This window comes from Hypanus sabinus, chromosome 23 (assembly GCF_030144855.1).
Source record: "Hypanus sabinus isolate sHypSab1 chromosome 23, sHypSab1.hap1, whole genome shotgun sequence".
Taxonomy (NCBI): Eukaryota; Metazoa; Chordata; class Chondrichthyes; order Myliobatiformes; family Dasyatidae; genus Hypanus; species Hypanus sabinus.
In genome coordinates this window covers 15,615,778-15,633,780 of record NC_082728.1, presented here as the reverse complement: position 1 = coordinate 15,633,780, position 18,003 = coordinate 15,615,778, and the positions used below count along the sequence as shown (strand labels likewise).

General features: G+C 42.6%; 1 protein-coding gene across 2 annotated transcripts in view; it reads right to left on the bottom strand.

The window, feature by feature from the left end:
- Nucleotides 1–2,461: 2,461 nt before the first annotated feature.
- Nucleotides 2,462–18,003, bottom strand: part of map2k6 (mitogen-activated protein kinase kinase 6) — a 135,864-nt gene continuing 120,322 nt past the window's right edge. For both annotated transcript variants that reach the window (XM_059949054.1, XM_059949055.1), the window contains exons 11-12: nucleotides 14,879–14,924; nucleotides 2,462–2,684 (exon numbers count right to left, since the gene is read on the bottom strand). In XM_059949054.1, coding sequence (XP_059805037.1) covers nucleotides 2,607–2,684; nucleotides 14,879–14,924 — 124 coding nt within the window. In that variant the 3' untranslated portion in view covers nucleotides 2,462–2,606. The remainder of the gene's footprint in view (nucleotides 2,685–14,878; nucleotides 14,925–18,003) is intronic.

The window sequence follows — 18,003 nt, the reverse complement described above, 5'->3', positions numbered from 1 at the left end:
AAAAGCAAGCATGTAATGTTGAACCTTCATAAAGCCCTGGTGAGGCTTCACTTGGCATATTATGAGCAGTTTGGAACAGATATGCTAAAACTAAGGAGGATTCAAAGGAGGTCCTTAATTCCAGGATTGAACAGCTTGTCATACTTTTGATAGCTCTGGGCCCGTTTCCACTAGAATTCAGAAGAATGAGGGGTGACCTAAATGAAAACTACTGAATGGTGAAAGGCCTTGATAAAGTGGATGTGGAGAGGACGTTTCCTCTGGTGAAAGAGTCTAAGAGCAGAGGACATGGCCTCAGAGTGGCATCCTTTTAGAAAAGAGATTAGGATGAATTTCTTTAGCCAGAGAGTGGTGAATCTGGAATTCTTTGACACAAGCAGCAGTGGAGGCTAAGTCCTTATGTATATTTAAGGCAGAGGTTGAAAGATTCCTGATTGGTCAGGGCATGAAGGAATACAAGAGAAGGCTGATTAAGGGCTGAGTGGAAAATTGGATCAGCCATGATGAAATAGCAGAGCAGACTTGATGGGCCAAATGGCCTAATTCTGCTCCTCTATTTTATGTTCTTATGGAATACTAAGATTCTGGCTTTTGCCCCAATCCTTTCCAGTAACAATGGATCTCAGCCCGAAATGCCAACGGCTCATTTTCTTCCATCATGCTACCTGATCTGCAGTGTTCCCCCAGCTAAGCTGAGGAATAAACATTCAAAACTAAAGGACACCCTGAACTACTCTAACAGTGCATTTTAATAGCAACCAGCTCGACAGAATTACACTCCAGAAATTTAACCAAACCCTTGTCTCTTAGTACTATTATACTGTAACAAGAGGCTCCTGATCTGCAATCCATTAGTGTCAGAATGACTTCTCAGTCAGAAAAACGAGATGTCTCCCTTCAGGGGGTGGAATATATCTCAAGGAAACAGGAGGGTTATCCGCCCAAAATCAAGGGAGTAAACTATGGTGTTATGTACAGGAAAGGATGGCTGGAGTCTGCAACATCTGAATTTTTGTTTTCAATAGGGGAGGTCTCGGAGCTCTTTGTGAACATTGAAAAAAAAGCAATCACTCTCGGGCACTCCCCATAAAGGGAGGTTCCCTGACCCAGCAGCTCACTGGGTACAGAGTCTGAAAGTGTTAATTAGGATGCCCCATTGATGGTAGAAGTTCTTCCAAACAATACAGAAGTTAAATAAATGAGAGGGTGTGAAAAATATCGATACCAAATGCACAAAAGTGAAGAGGATGACAATTTTCAGTTGATGACTGAAATGCGAGCAAGTAACTCTGACCTAATGATCTGATTTATTTTCAGCAGGTCAAAAGATGGGATTAATTATCCAGAAGCTATATTGACAGATAAAACAGTGAAAAGGGCAGGTAGGTTATAAGTAAGCAGTGTTTCCTGCAAGACTTGTACTACTTGCTGGACAAAGATTCACAATACTCAGTTCCTTTATCAGTTTATAAAAATTAGTTCAAGTCTACCTCGATTTATAAAAATCAACCAAGTAAAATCACTTGGTTTATCAAAATCTATGACTGCCTCAAATGTGACATGTACAAACATTATTTAAAAATACAATCTCTGTCCTGACCAATTCATTAAATACAACTTGCAAAAATTTACAGGATGTGCACGATATGTGATATTAGGCTGAATTGAGTTTTTTTTTAATTATTTTTTTATCAGTTGGGGGTAGGGAGGGAATGAAGTTTATCCCTTTAGTGGCTCTAGCAGGTGAAAACATAACAGTAACTGTTCCATCTAGTCTGCCTGGTGCTTTAAACACAGGAGGGGGGAAGATGAGCGTTATTATTTCTGGGTTTTTGGGGGGAGGGTGTCATATGGAAGTTAGCACATATTTACACATTTTATACACGTAGCTATAACTCACACTGTGTATAGGCAGGAAGCAGGTAGACACTGAGCCAAAGTTTGGGTCCACCTAAGACCCTGCCCAATTGATCTAGAGTGTGCCTGTCCTCTAGTTTGCCTGCAGTCACACTGTTTTCAGTGCACCTATTAAAAACACACATACACACGCACGCACACACACACATCCACACACACACATACATTCTCTCTACATCATTGTATCAAATCTCTACATTTTCAGAAGCTAAACTGGCCCTTTAAGAACCCAGTTTATCATCTGAGTCGATGCAAGTCCTTACAGTCAGAGTGATTCACTACTTTTAGTTAATTCTGAGGGCACCACCCTCTAACCATTCGTTTAACTTTTAAAAGTAACAATTAAAAGCGAATTTCCTGCCAATTATTTTTTTTTGCATGTTAGTCAAACACACTTAGCAGAAGTTTCTCCCCTCCCATGGGATTTTATGCTATCACTCGGACGTTTAGGGAACTTGCTCTGGACTCTCCCCCAAATGCTTAAGTTTCCTCACAATTTTCCTTGACCCTTGCCAATGCCCACCCACCCCTCCCAACCCCGGCCGATCCTGCCAGAGACTGGAGTTACTTCTGCAGCTGCTGACAAATTTCCAAGATCATCCGTGGCAGAAAATATCTTGCGATTTCATCCCAAAGTAGAGCACGTAGGTGGGCCAATCGCAAAAGCCGTCACACTGCCTGGGAATTTGTCAGTCTCCCAAAATTAGCTTCACAAATGAGGCCACGTCTGTTTCTTTGGATTCGTGTAGTGTGAAGAAGGGGTGTTGCTACAAAAAAAGAGAAAGCATAAGGGTTAGAATTCAAAGAAATGCCTGACCGACTTTCAATTGCTAATGGGGGACCTTTAGATTTGCACAGAACTCCTGAAATTCGAACACAGGGGCCACAGATTCACTGTCAGTGTATCATCTTCCAGGTCACTCATTACAAATCAATAGTAGTGACTTGCATTCCTATATAACCCTGCACGTCCTCAGAGTTATTCCAAAGCTAATTATGGCAAATGAATGACTTCTAAAGGACATTCAGTTATAATCCAGGAAACAGCAGCCAATTTGCAAAAAGTACGCTCTTACAAACAGCATAGTGATAACAATCAAATAGTTCAACTTTCTGGCTGTTATCCAAAGGTCTAGAACACAGGTTCCCAACCTGGTGTCCATGGACCCCTCAGTTAGTGGTAGCCATCCATGATATAAAAGAGGTTGGGACCCCTGCTCTAGAGATAACGCCTTATTCTTCATGTAGTGCCTTAGATTTCCTAAAGACAGCCCCACACACCCCCACACCCCCCAAGTTAACATTTAATCTGAAAATCCGTACTTCGGAGAGTGTAGCCCACCATCAGCACTGCATTGTAGTGTAAACCTGAAGCCCTCTTCTCAAATCCCTGGGAATGTCTTGAACCTCTAGCCTGCTGAGAAAGAGGCAGATAATCATCACAAAGCTGGACTGTTTGATCGTTACCACCTTGTAATTGATACAAAAAAAAACTGAGCGTCAGTTTCTTGGGAAAAAACCTAGCACTCAAAATTTAACCAGTTTAATGCATAGGAGCCAATTTTTTTTCTACTTAAACTAAGGAATCAAATGCTATTTAGTAAAACACACACAAAGTGCTGGAGGAACTCAGCAGGTCAGGTAGCATCTATGGAAAGGAATAAACAGTCTATGTTTCAAGACAAGACCCTTATCAAATTGTCCTGAAAGCTCTCAGCCCAATTGTTTAGTCCCTTCCATCGATGCTGCCTGATCTTCTGAGTCCCTCCAGCATTCTGTACGTGTTGCCCTAGATTTTCAGCATCTGCACAATCTTTTGTGGCTGCATTTTGCTATTTAGTGAAAGACAAGTCGTCTCTTTCACATTTATTCCTTCTTTTCAAATAATATTCACACAGCAACCTGGGCAAAAGCCACACAATTAGCTAAAATAATCAGTTAGCGCTCTGAATTAATTGGCACATCAGATTAGAATGGCTGGAGCACATAGCTTATTCACATCAACCTCACTGCCTCCATAAACGGCAGGTACAACAGAGCAGGTATCACACACTTCCATAGGTGAAAATGTCCTTCCTGGAGCTTCCTTCCCAAGGCTGGGCTTTGGAGCTAATTGGCCAGGCAGAGGATTGATGGAGGGGAAGGAACTTTGGCAATAAGTGGTAGGAGTGAAGGAAGAACAGAAAGGGAGAAAAAAACCAGGGAAAACGAACATTGTGTCATAGGGCTGGAGAGAGTGTATTGGGGAAGCGCTGAAATCAGGCACCGTTTGTTCAATGATGTACCGCACACCATCTTTACCCAACCTGCCTCGTTCAGCACTCTGTCAGTTATGGGAACAGAGTCAGAGTGAACGGAGTTTCTTACTGCCACAAATACCCAGATACAGTGAAAAGCTCATCTTGCACAGCACTTGACTGTGACAGGACACTGAGGTAGTGCAGGGGAAACTGTAACAGAAGGTCAGCACTGTAGGATAGTGGTTAGCATCAAGCTTCAGAGCACCAGCCATCAATCGGAACAGGGTTTCAATTCTGACAGTGCTCTAGTTTCTTCTCACTTTCCAAGGTTAGGGTTAATAAGTTGCAAGCTACAAGCATGGAGACAATTGCAGGCTGTCCCCAGCACATCACATGTCCCTCTTCTCTCCCCTCACCCCAGACTATGTTGGTCATTGATACAAAGAATGCATTTCACTAGATGTTTCGATGTACATGTGATAAATAAAGCTAATCCCTATAATCTTGAAAGAATGTAGAATAACGTGTTACTGTTAGACAACAAGGCGACAGTGAAGTCAGGAGTCCATCTTATCGTACTAGGGGACGGTTTGACAGTGGGACCAAAGATGTCCTTGAGCCTGGTGGTAGATGCTTTGACTTTTTTATTTTCTGCCTGATGGGAGGGGAGAGACAATGTCGACGGGGGTGTGGGGTCTTTCGTTATGTTGGCTGCTTTACTGAGACAGTGAGGAGTGTAGACAGAGTCCAGGGAAGGGATGCCGGTTTCTGCAATGTTCTTCACAGAAGGCCGTGAGTTCAGTGCGGGCCTTCCACTGACATGGTCAAGCCTAACGTGCTCTTCCCTTTTGCTTCTCGTATTAACCAGCTCTGCCGGGACTGAACCTGCTGTTCTCTGATGCAGCCAAGCTACACAGTCCACCAGGTATAGTAATAAAAATTAAAAGTACTGATTCAAGGCCAATCCCAGACACATCCCACTGAAACCCATCAAATATCAATAGAATGCGCATGGGAAGGACATCTCCTTTCGGGGTTGGAGGTGGGGTGGAAGAAGAGTCTAGGGCCAGAGGGCACAGCCTCACAATTGAAGGATGTTCCTTTAGAACAGAGACAAGGGGGAGCTTTTAAAGCCAGAAGGTGGGGAATCCATAGATTTCTTTGCCAGAGATGGCTGTGGAAGCCAAATCATTGGGTATATTTCAAGCAGAGGTTTATAGGTTCTTGATAAAGAAGGAGAAAACAGGAGAATGGAGTTGAGAAAGAAAATAAATCAGAAGCAGGTTTAATATCACTGGTATATGTTGTAAAATTTATTAACTTTGCTGCAGCAGTACAGTGCAATACATGGCCATAGAGAAAAAGAAGATTTTCAATGGGGGGAGGGTGTGTGTGTGTGTGTGTGTGTGTGTGTGTGTGTGTGTGTGTGTGTGTGTGTGTGTGTGTGTGTGTGTGTGTGTGTGTGTGTGTGTGTGTGTGTGTGTGTGTGTGTGTGTGTGTGTGTGTGTGTGTGTGTGAGTGTGAGTGTGAGTGTGAGTGTGAGTGTGTGTGTGTGTGTGTGTGTATGTACACACGCCGCCTAATGTCCAATCACATAGAAGTCCGTAGTCCCGATCAGAGAACGTGACATAGCGGACGTAACCAACCTCGTGTATCACGCATCTCCCAATTGTAGTAGCATTATCTGTTTAATTTTCTTTTGAAATATTACCCTCAAGTGCATCACGGCTTCCAAGCACAGCAAAACCACTCCTAGTGATAGCAGCAGCAAGAGGCAAATGAGAAGTATTGATTTGGAAGTGAAGCAAAAGGTTATTAAACAGTATGAAGGTGGGAAACCAGTGAATACTATTGCTCGAGATTTAGGCACGTCGCACTCAACAATCACGACGACCCTGAAAAACAAAGAAAAATATTCTCGAAGCTGTGAAAGGATCGGCTTCACTAAAAACTACAAGGCTCACGAAAATGCGAGAGGGACCTATATCAGATGTGGAGAAATTGCTAATGACATGGATTGAGGACCAAACACAAAAGAGAATCCCTCTCTTTGATACATCGTGTGTGATATAGGCTGAGAAAGTGTTTACGTAAAAGTTTAAAAAAATTTAAAAAGTTTAGAATGTAATAATAAATTATAGTCTATATATGTATTATAGTGTACAGTACAGTTTTAGTTTAAATTCTTGGCTATTTAGTCAATACAGGTACACTACAGTACTCCATATAGGTTTGCTAAGTATATAACATGGTGTTCACACAACACCAAATCACATAACATCCAATTTCACAGAATTTATCGTGGACATTAAGCAGCACAGACCTGTACAACTAAATTAAATAAGTAGCGCAACAAAAAAATAGAAAATAAAAGAAATAGTGAGGTAGTATTTAGTATTCATGGGTTCAATGTCCAATCAGAAATCAGCTGCCACAGGAAAAGAAGCTGCTTCTGAATTGTTGAGTGTGTATTCAGGCTTCTGAACCTCCTTGGATTTGACAAAGTTATTTCCTGTGATAGGGGAGTCTTGGACAAGAGGGCACAACTTCAGGATTGGAGGACATCCATTTAGAACAGAGATGCGGAGAAATTACTTTAGTCAGGGGGTGGTAAATCTGTGGGATTTGCTTCCACAAGCAGCTGTAGAGGCCAAGTCATTGGGTGTATTTAAGGCAGAGATAGATAGGTTCTTCATTGGCCAGGGCACCAAAGGGTATGGGGATGACTGGAAGAATTGGATCAGCCCATGACTGAATGGCAGAGCAGACTCGATGGGCTGAATGGCCTACTTCCACTTCTATATCTTATGGTCTTTCCTAACGTTAGCAATGAGAAGAGGGCACGTTCTGATTGGAGTCGTGTTTATGGGTTCAAAATCCATTCAGAAATGAGATGGCGGATGGGAAGAAGTTGTTCCTGAATCGCTGAGTGTGTGCCTTCAGGCTGCTGTACCACCTCCCTGATGGTAGCAGTGAGAAGAGGGCACGTCCTGGGTGACACGTTCAATGATGGACACCGCCTTTTTGAGGCACCACTCCTTGAAGATGACCCGGATTGGAGCTGACTAAATTTACAACTCTCTGCAGCTTACTTCGGTCCTGTGCAGTAGCTATGATGGAATGGCAGAGCAGACTTGATGGTCCAAATGGCCTAATTCTGCTCCTATGTGTTATGTCTATGTCTAAATAAGAAAGCATTAAATGTGGAGCGGGTGATCCCATTTTGCACTGTCTGCTGCGCACATCTGGAAATATACTACCTTGATAACAAAAAGTAAAGACGGAAAGTGGATTTGATTTCCCGAAAGGAATTTGTGTCTGAAGGGAACTTTCAGCCAAGTCTTACAGCGCTCGCTTAGAAACTCTACTTTTGCATCAATAATGAGGCTGCATTTAATCAGGGCCCTGTCAAACCCACATTCAGTTTCGACACTTCAATTACGAGCAGACTGTGGCGCCAACGTTCTAATAGTCCAACTTCAAACTAACAATATAAATGACCTCTTCGGGCAACTCGCATCACTTCACAAGACTGTAATCCTAACTCAAAACAAAACCACTTCCTAGTGATTTATGCTGTCAATGACGTAAAAGCATCAGGGATTCAAGGCTTCCTGGGTTACTTAATTGGAAGTCAGGATCTTGTTTTCCATGACTAACCTTTGTGAAGTATTAAAGTACACTTTGCAAGATTTATTTACGTTATTTCTTTTTAATCTCAGTAAGCTCCAACTGCCCTGATGTAGAACTCACTCAGACATACTCTCCGGTCTCAGATACAAAGGGAGCTGTGATCTTGCTCTTCCAGACTAAGGTCCAGTGACTGCCCCATAAATGACCACCACATTTCTGGAGCATTCTAACTGGTTGCTTTGCTCTCTGGTATGGAGGTGGGGGTCTGCTGCACAGGGTCAAAAGATGCTGCAGGAAGTTGTGAACCCGGTCAGCTCCATCATGGGTACTGGACTCCCCGGTACCCGAGACATCTTCAAGGACCGATGCCTCAAAAAGGTGGCATTAAGAACCCCCGTCACCCAGGACGTGCCCTCTTCCCATTGCTACCATCAGGGAGGTGTTACAGCAGCCTGAAGGCACACACTCAGCGATTCAGGAATAGCTTCTTCCTCTCTGCCATCTCACTTCTGAATGGATTTTGAACCCATAAACACGACTTCAATAATTTCTTCCTCATTTTGCTCCACTTATTCAATTTCTTTATATTTACCTTGACTGTAATTTACAGTTTTATTATGTATTGCAATATACTGCTACCACATGACAACAAATTTCACGACGTATCAGCAATATTAAACTTTTTTTTAAATTAGTTTTTTTTATACATTTTCTACATAACTACAAATTAAAAAACCCCAGATCAAAATGAGGAACATTAATACAGTGCAAAATTAAGCATACAAAGACAATATGATACAAAGAAAGAGAATTTAAAAAAAGCACCCAAATTGAGGACAAGTGAACTTAGTATCCTCCCCAAGCCCCACAACACAAAAAAAAAACTCCAGACCAACCACAACACAATATAGAGAATATAAATCAGGACAATCAAACTCCCAGACTGTGAATACACTTATCAACAGAGGATAATAATGCCTACTACCAAAAAAATGGGAGTTGAAAGCGACGGACCGAAAAAAAAAAACCCTAGTCAAGAGGAAGGTTATGAAAGTGCTCGATAAAAGGTCCCCAGACCTTATGGAACTTTAGGTCCGAATTAAGAACTGAATTATGAATTTTTTCGAGGTCCAAGCAGGCCATAATGTCGTAAAGCCATTGAGCATGAGTGGGCGGGGCAGCATCTCTCCATCTGAGGAGGATCAAGCGTCTAGCCAGGAGAGAGGCAAAGGATAATATTCGGCATTTGGTCAGACTCAGACGTAAACCGAACAAAGCAATTAAAGGGTTTGGTTCTAGGTGGTGATTCAGAATATACGATAAAGTAGTGAAGACATCTTTCCAAAATTTCTCCAAGCTAGGACATAACCAGTACATATGAATGAGAGAGGCCTCGCCCCTCTTGCATTTATCACAAATCGGACTAATGTTAGGGTAAAATCGAGATAGTTTAGATTTAGACTTACGGGCTCTATGAACAATCTTAAACTGTAAAAGGCAATGGCGAGCACAAAGAGAGGTTGAATTAACCGATTTGAGAATCGAGTCCCAAATCTCATCAGATAAGGAGGTATTTAAATCCTGCTCCCATGCCATTTTAATTTTATCCACAGGGGCCTGTCGTAAGTCTGCTAATTTATCTTGAATAATTGATATTAAACCTTTACCTAGTGGATTAATGGAAAGAAATAAGTCCATAGCATTTTTCACAGGCATTTCAGGAAAGTTAGGAATTAAAGGAACGATATTAAACCTGATTCTGATTTTGATTCTCATTCTGACCACCTGAGGTGAAACCACGGGCTCCCCCAAAACGCTCACAAATGGGGAGCTTAAGGGCAGCTAGACTACTTTTCCATGGGGGACACGAATTGGAAGATAACCATGCGTGGTCCACACGTGTGTGATAAACAGAATCTAATGCAGGGATGTATAAAGAATTACTGAGGCATTTGGAAAGAGCTTGGCCAGAGGTAGATTTCAAAAACAGAAAAAAAAGCAATGAAGATTTTGAATCTCTGAATTCAAGACAGAAAACTGCTACAAAACACTCAGCAGGCAAGGCAGCATCTGTGGAGAGTTATTCATCAGTTTAAAGGCCCTTACTTCAAAACTGGATCGTCAAACTGACTGACATAGGAGCAGAATTAGACTATTTGGCCCATCAACTCTGCTCCGCCATTCAATCATAGCTGATGCTTTCCCTCCCCACCTGCCCCACTCCCCGTAACCTTTGATGCCGTGACCAATCAGGAACCTATCAAGCTCTGCCTTAAGTACACCCAACGACCTGGCCTCCATTGCTGCCTCTGGTAATAAATTGCACAAATTCACCACCCTCTGGCTAAAGATGCTAAGTGGTTGAGTCTATTTCTGTCTCCACAGAGAGTACTGCACCTCCTGAACATTAGTGGAGATTTGGCATGACATCTAATACTCTGAAAAACTTCTATAGATGTGTGGAGGAGAGTATATTGACTGGCTGCATCACAGTCTGGTATGGAAACACCAATGCCCTTGAATGGAAAATCCAGAGAAGCAGATAGGTCTTCCTGCTTTTCTGGCACCTGAGCGGATGAAAACAAAACCCTCTGACCCCTCAAATGTGAGGACAACATGTCAAAAAGGGTACCAGCACATTAAAACGCAAGAGGCCATTTCTGAAGCCGTCCAGTACATGCAAACTTATTGAAAGATTACCTCCAACAGCTTCATGGCATGCTTTTCAGAAATAGAAGAAAATCTGACTCCATGCCCCAGGAGAAATTGGTGTTCTTTAAGGTGTCAAAAGAACAAGTTTCACAACAGAAATGTTCATAACTGTGCACTCATTCATGCCTATTTGGTAGAAGCATACCTTCAAACTACTTGAGAAGAGTTGGCAGATTTAATATGGTTTGTGCAAGATTGGTTCAGTACCACTTAACCAACTGGGATCGGTTAAGATGGTGTGAAACGTATCTGGCATATACCACATTAGTAAGCGGTTTGACTGGCACTCTGAGATTAGCCTGTTTACATGGGTCAGAGGTCAGTCAAATACCAGGAGGTCTGAGGTCTGAATACTGATTCTGTACTCGGTAAAACAACAGAGGTATATCATATTTAAAGAAAGTAAGAACTCACTGGAAATGTAACAATCCAACATTAATCACCTGACCTGTACCAGTCTCATCCCCACAAACGCCATCAGCCCATCAGTCAACATTTTGAGCCGAGATCCATTATGAGTCTGATGAAGGGTCTTGGCCTGGAAAGTTGACCATTTATTCCCTTCCATAAATGTTGCCTGATCTGCCGAGCTCCTCCAGCATATTGTGTGTATTGGTCTATATTTCAGGCATCTGCAGTACCTCTTGGGTCAGCCCGTCAGTGTTAAGGAAACAGAATGCTCCAAAGCCCATTCACATTAAACTATAGAAAAGATCCCTTTGGATTCCTCTGTCTAGGAAAAACGGATCGTCCTCGAATGACGCCAGGGTCCACAGCAGCCAGTACCTTATACTTGGTACACTTGCGCTCACATTAAAACAACCAACACTCCTGAGTTTAAGCACAGCCTCAGGATCAATGCATACCATGTAACATCACCACAGTTCCTCCCACCCTACTAGCTAAAGAAATGGACAGGGACATAGGTCAAGTGAGCATACATGATCCTTTTTACCAGGAAAGGGGGACTTAAAACTAGAGACCATAGGTTTAAGATAAGAGGTGGAAAGATTTTAAAAGAACTTGAAGAACAACTTCTTCATACGAAGGACAGTGTGCAGAGGAATGAGTTGCGAGAGGGTGTAAAATTAAAACAGAAGCCAAGCACAAACACCATCACAATAATGATATACATGAATCAGCAATTCTTGCATTATGGCAGTTCTTGTTTCTAAATAATGATCCCTAATGCAAATCTGCATCAAGAAATGCTGAGAAACAAATAAATTCTGTGCTTATTTACTCTTTCTAAGACAGAAATTTCATGAGATTGAATTTCATTCCATACCTCAAAATTTCAGGAGGTGATTACTGAATTCTCTACGGGTCAATATCTGTTACATGAACAGCCATATAAGAGGGGTGGTCTGTGACTGCTAGCAACAGATAATTTTAACCAGGTCATAAATCATTTTAGGAAATACTTGCATAAAATAAATTAAAACATTACTGTTAAATTTGTTTTGTGCTGCTACAGTATGTACATATGGCACAGAACACCACAGCACAGTACAAGCCTGTTGGCCTACGGTGTATCTGGCCTCTCCCATCGCCCCAGCAGGGCATTCCACGTAAAAGAAACTCTCCATGTAAAAAACTTAACTCTGACATTCCCCCTATACTTTCCTCCAATCGCATTGAAGTTATGCCCCCTTGCACCCTGGGTAAAGGGAGATGGATGTCCCCTCTATCTATGCCTCTTATACACCTCTTATCAAAATCATCTTTCATCCTCCTTCACTCCAAAGAGAAAAGACCTAGCTAACTCAACCCATCCTCATAAGACATGCTCTCTAACCCGGGCAGCATGCTGGTAAATCTCCTCTGCGCCCTCTCTAAAGTTTCTACATCCTTCCTATAATGAGGTGACCAGAACCGATCGCAATATTCCAAGTGTGGTCTAAGGAAAGTAATTAAACTAAAATACCATAAAGTATTGAGATGGAGCAGGCTGATGTAGAATGACCAGAATCCACATTCTGGGTTGAATTCAGGTTTTGCTACATGCTAGAGGCAACATCTGGCTCTGTGTCAAGCAGCACTGGGTTCGTAACCCCTAATCAAGACAGTCTCAAACATTTATTTTCCTTTGAGACCACAAGTCAACATTTCTGTAAAACGATATACTCCTCCAAGCATAGAGTGTTCTTTCAGATGAAATGGTATGCTTCCTTTTTCCCATCACCTGGGACATCTGTTGCAATATATTTCTGGTCAAGTGCTAACACAGATTATAACCGTGTGCAGAGTAGGAAAGCCACAGCATTATAGTCTCAAACCCCGCAACTCTCTGCGGACATGATCTCCCTTTGAGTCGCACGTTAACTTGCTGGATGGCTGGGATTTTCAGTAATTTAGTAATTTATTCATAATAACAAATTCAGTAATTTATTCATAAATCACATGACAAGGAAAGTATTTCTTTCTATTTATAAATGTGCTGTTAGTTCAACTAATTATGACAGCAAAGCAGCATCCATCATCAGGGACCCCCTTTCCTCTCACTGCAAACATCAGCGAGGTGGTACTGGAGCCTCAGGGCTCACACTACTAGCATCAGGAACAGTTATTACCCCTCAACCATCAGGCTCTTGAACCAAAGGGGATAACTTCACTTGCACCAACAATGAACTGTTCCCACAACCAATGGACTCACTTTCAAGGACTCTTCATCTCATGTTCTCCACAGATTGCTTACTTATTATTTCTTTCTTTTGTATTTGCACGTTATTGTCTTCTGCACACAGGTGTTTGCCCAAGTTGGTGTTGTCTTTCATTGATTCTAATTGAGTCTGCCCCCAAACTCAGAGTCATACATGGCGACATATATGTACTTTAATAATAAATTTTTACCTTTAATTAATGTTTCATAGCATCATTGATACAGCCCAGAAACAGATCTTATATGAACTAATCGGGCATAAACAAAGACTAACCAAACCAATCATTGATCGGGACTTCATGATTGCTGTTAAAACATTGCCATAAATGTTCAGGACAGCTCAATGGTGCCACCTTTCGCCACTGCTCAGATACAGAGAGGAATCAGTGTCTTGCAGTGGAAGCCTACTGCCTGATTACCTGTCACGTCAAAATGGTGGGCAGTTTCTCTCCAGAAGTTAATCAACCTGGTAAGTTACTTATGCAGGGTGAAGTGACACCGTTACAGAGAAAGTGCAGTGCAGGCAGATAACAAGGTGCAAAGGCCATACAAGTTAGATTGTGAGGTCAAGAAACTATTTTATCATATATTCAACAGTCTTCAAACACTGGGATATAAGCTGTTTTTGAGCCTGGGGGGTTGTGCTTTCGGACATTGGTATCCTCTGTCCAGTGGGAAGGGAGCAAAGTGAGGTTGCAGAAGTGGCTGGGGTCCTGCTTAACCAAGGCAGCCAGAAGAGGAGACAGTGTCTATGGAAGGGAGGCTGGTTTTCATGATGCACTCAACTGTATCTACATACACCCTCTCCAGTTCCTTGCCGTCTCAGACAGTTTCCATACCAAACCATCCAGATGGGTTTCTCCTGTACATTTATAAAAGCTGGTGAATCTCACCAGCGACGTGATGAATTTGTTCAGTCTCTTGAGGAAGTAGAACACTGGTGTGCTTTCTTGGTCATGTGACTAGAAACCAAATTGTGTGTAAGACAGGACTGAAAATAATAAAACCTCTCGAGCGATATCTGCGCGGTTTCTTTGGAAGATTCCAACCACGGAAAACCACCCAGAGCAATGGAAAAGCGAACCAACCAGAGCAGGTTCAGCTTGTCTATAGTCTTTCCAGCTCCAGACATTGTTCAAATGAGGCTAATTTTAATGCCAGAAGGAAACAGTATCACTGATTCACACTGCACGTTTAACAAAGGAATAGACCCCAGGGCACAGAATAGAGGGACATCCCTTTAGAACTGAGATGAGAAGGAATTTCTTTAGCCAGTGGTACACCTGTGTAACTCCACAGCGACTGTGGAGGGTAAGTCACTGCATATAATTAAAGCAGAGGTTGACAGATTCTTGATTAGTCAGGACACCAAAGAATATGGGGAGAAAACTGGAGAATGGGATAATAAATCAGCTGATCAAATGGTAGCGCAGACTCAATGGGCTGAATGGCCTAATTCAGCTCCTTTGTCTTATGGATAACCTGTCCAATAGCATTCAGAAAAGCTTTCCTTTTCAACAGCACATTAAAGTACCATTTGCAAGTGGTGAGAATGACAGAAGGTCAGGCTGTATATATGCAAAGGGAGACAGAGGGAATGCTTCAGTTTAACTAAAAGATCTTTAATTCAATTCTGTCTGTTAACTGGAATCATTAGAATTGTAGGAATCACTTAAGGAAATGCAATCCATGTACATAGTCAGGGGGTTCTTACCATAAGCTCTGAGTATGTTGGTCTGTCTTTGGAGTTCTTCTTTAAACTGCAAAGAAAATGGAAACATCAGTTAGTGAAATGCTGTGTTACACGTCCGTCACGGGTTGTGACTGGGATCGACAGACGATGTGGTCAGGTCTGAGCTTCAGGAGCTGCCACTGGTTTGGGCAAAACGTTCTGAGATGGTGCTGCAGCCAGGGTGACTGGCACGAGTGAAGACTATCGAACCACGGGACAGGGTGACCTATACCTTCTCCCGCTCCAGTGTACTCCCACCTCACCACTCTTATGTCCACATTGTCGCAAAGTTTTCTCCTTCAAATATTTATTTAATTCTCATTGCAAATTTTCTACCAAATTCATCTCCTCCGCCCTAGCAGGAATGACATTTCCATCATGAACCATCTCATCCGATTAGGAAAACCATTTGTGCTCTATTTATTTAGATTATGCAGAGATACAGCAGGATAACAGACCCAATGAGCCTGCACCCCTACCCAATTACATCCATGTGACCAATTAACCCACTTACCCCTTATGTGTTTGGGCTGTGGGAGGAAAGTAGAGCACCTAGAGCAAACCCACACAGTCACAGGGAGAACGTACAAACTCCTTGCAGACAACAGCGTATATGAACCTGGTTCATCTTTTAAATAGATCATCCTAAGCATTTCTCCCAAATCTCTTCTCATCCTTCCCTGTTCTAAAGTACATTTATCATCAAAGTATGCAGGCAGTATACAACTCTGAGATTCGTCGTCCCACAGACAGCCATGAAACAAAGAAACACCGTGGAACTCGTCTGAAGGAAAACATCAAACACCCAACGTGCAAAAAATAAGAACAAATCATGCAAGCAGCAAAAAAAACGAGCAGCAGGTAGAGACATCTACAGTCGAAGAATGCTCAGTTTAGTTCAGTTCAGTTTAGCGCTGCGTCGTTCGTTGACTGCAGATCGCAGAGCCAGCCTGCACCAATCAAAATTGGACAAAGTAAAAATGTTTTCAAAAGAGTAAGCAGAAACCAGAAGCACATCATTATATGAATCACCACAAATTGCAGCTTCCTGGAACCACCCCACTAATTCACTCCACTAATTCACAGGTCTCGCAAAGGCTTCACACAATCACTGCATCTGAATAACCTTCAGCTGAGCTAGTGTTTCTATAATACCTCTGACAGGAAGCCCAAGATTCCCTGTTCAAGTCAATTTTATTGCCATTTCGACCATAAACTGGTACAGTACACAGCAAAAATGAAACAACGTTCCTCCAGGACCCTGGTGCTACATGAAACAACACAAAACTACACTAGATTGTGTGAGACAGCACAAGGCTACACTAGACCAGGGGTCGGCAACGTTTACCACTGAAAGAGCCAATATGGACCCATTTCCCACAGAAAAGAAAACACTGGGAGCCACAAAACCCGTTTGACATTTAAAATGAAATAACACTGTATACAACGGTTTTTTTTTGCCTTTATGCTATGTATAAATAAACTATGATGTGTTGCATTTATGAAATTGATGAACTCCTGCAGAGAAAACGAAATTACATTTCTGCATGCAACAAAAACATTTTGAACTCCGAAAAAAAGACATTGGGTTGAAGGTTACTCCATAGTTAGCCTACCTTGGATCAAAGAATTAAAAGAAAGCGTGCACTGGCGGGTGTCAGGCATTGGCAGTGGTGATGTATATTAATAGCGATAAAAAACACGTGTGCTAAACGCAGCGCTAAAATAAAGACACTGCAGTCAAAGGTAACTTTATTCAAACTAAACAGCCTTGCTTTAAAGCCTCCCTCAACCCGTCCCCGTGGGCGCGGATGCTCCAAAAGACACGTACTCACAAACCCCCGTAGACTATCTCCCTTAGCCGGAACGGTGGCTAATTGTGAGCCGGTTCGGATGTGCCAGGAAATGGGGTCTCCACAACATTTTTAGATTGTACAAGATCACCATAATCTTCAAATTTTGAATTACATTTCAAAAACTAACAAACCACGGGGAGCCGCAGCACAGAGATGAAAGAGTCGCATGCGGCTCTGGAGCCGCGGGTTGCTGACCCCTGCACTAGACAATGTAAAAATAACATAAAAACTGCACTAGATTACAGACCTGCACAGGACTACATAAAGTGCACAAAACAGTGCAGGGAAGTACAATAATTAATAAACAAGACAATAGGCACAGTAGAGGACAAATTACAATATAATCATAAATGATGTAGATGTCAGTCTAGACTCTGGGTATTGAGGAGTCTGATGGCTTGGGGGAAGAAACTGTTGCACAGTCTGTTCGTGAGAGCCCGAATGCTTCGGTACCTTTTGCCAGATGGCAGGAGGGGGAAGAGTTTGTGTGAGGGTGCGTGGGGTCCTTCACAATACTGTTAGCTTTGTGGGTGTAGCGTGTGGTGTAAATGTCTGTAATAGCGGGAAGAGAGACCCCGATGATCTTCTCAGCTGACCCTCACTATCCACTTCAGGCTTTTGCGATCCAATTCGGTGCGATTCCCGAACTAGGCAGCGATGTAGCTGCTCAGGAACTCTGGCCTGTCCTTTCACCTTTAATGATTTGTGAAATGCATCTCTCCTCCTTTGCTATGTCACTGTCTCCCTGTTAAAATGTCTTGTACTCCTCATTCATTCCACTGAATCTATCACCTCACATTTTGCAGGTTTGATCTCGTGTGACACATCTGTCTGTTCTCTCTTAAACATTCTTCACTGGTCACCACAGTTAAAGATGCATCATGTCTGCACAATCTGAATCATACCCCTAAATCAACCAGAAGACCAGCATTCTTGCAGTTCCGTCAGAGAAAGCAGATCCCTCCCCCCCAGCACTAAAAAGCCAGCCATCTCCCACTTTCAATTTACAAGGCCTCCATTAGTCAGGGTCAACCATGGAGGTTGTCTACATGATAAGCAAGCCAGTGCAGTATGATATGGGGAGCAAGCTGACGCCCTCTCCGTGCAGGCAATTAATCCAAAGGAACGGCAGAGACCAATACAGTTTGGTACCAGCGGATTCACGAGCTGCCAGTCAGTGTTGAACTCAACGTAGGCACGCCTTAGGGATTCCGGCTCTGGTGTTCTCTGCGGGACTTCTCCCACGAGTAG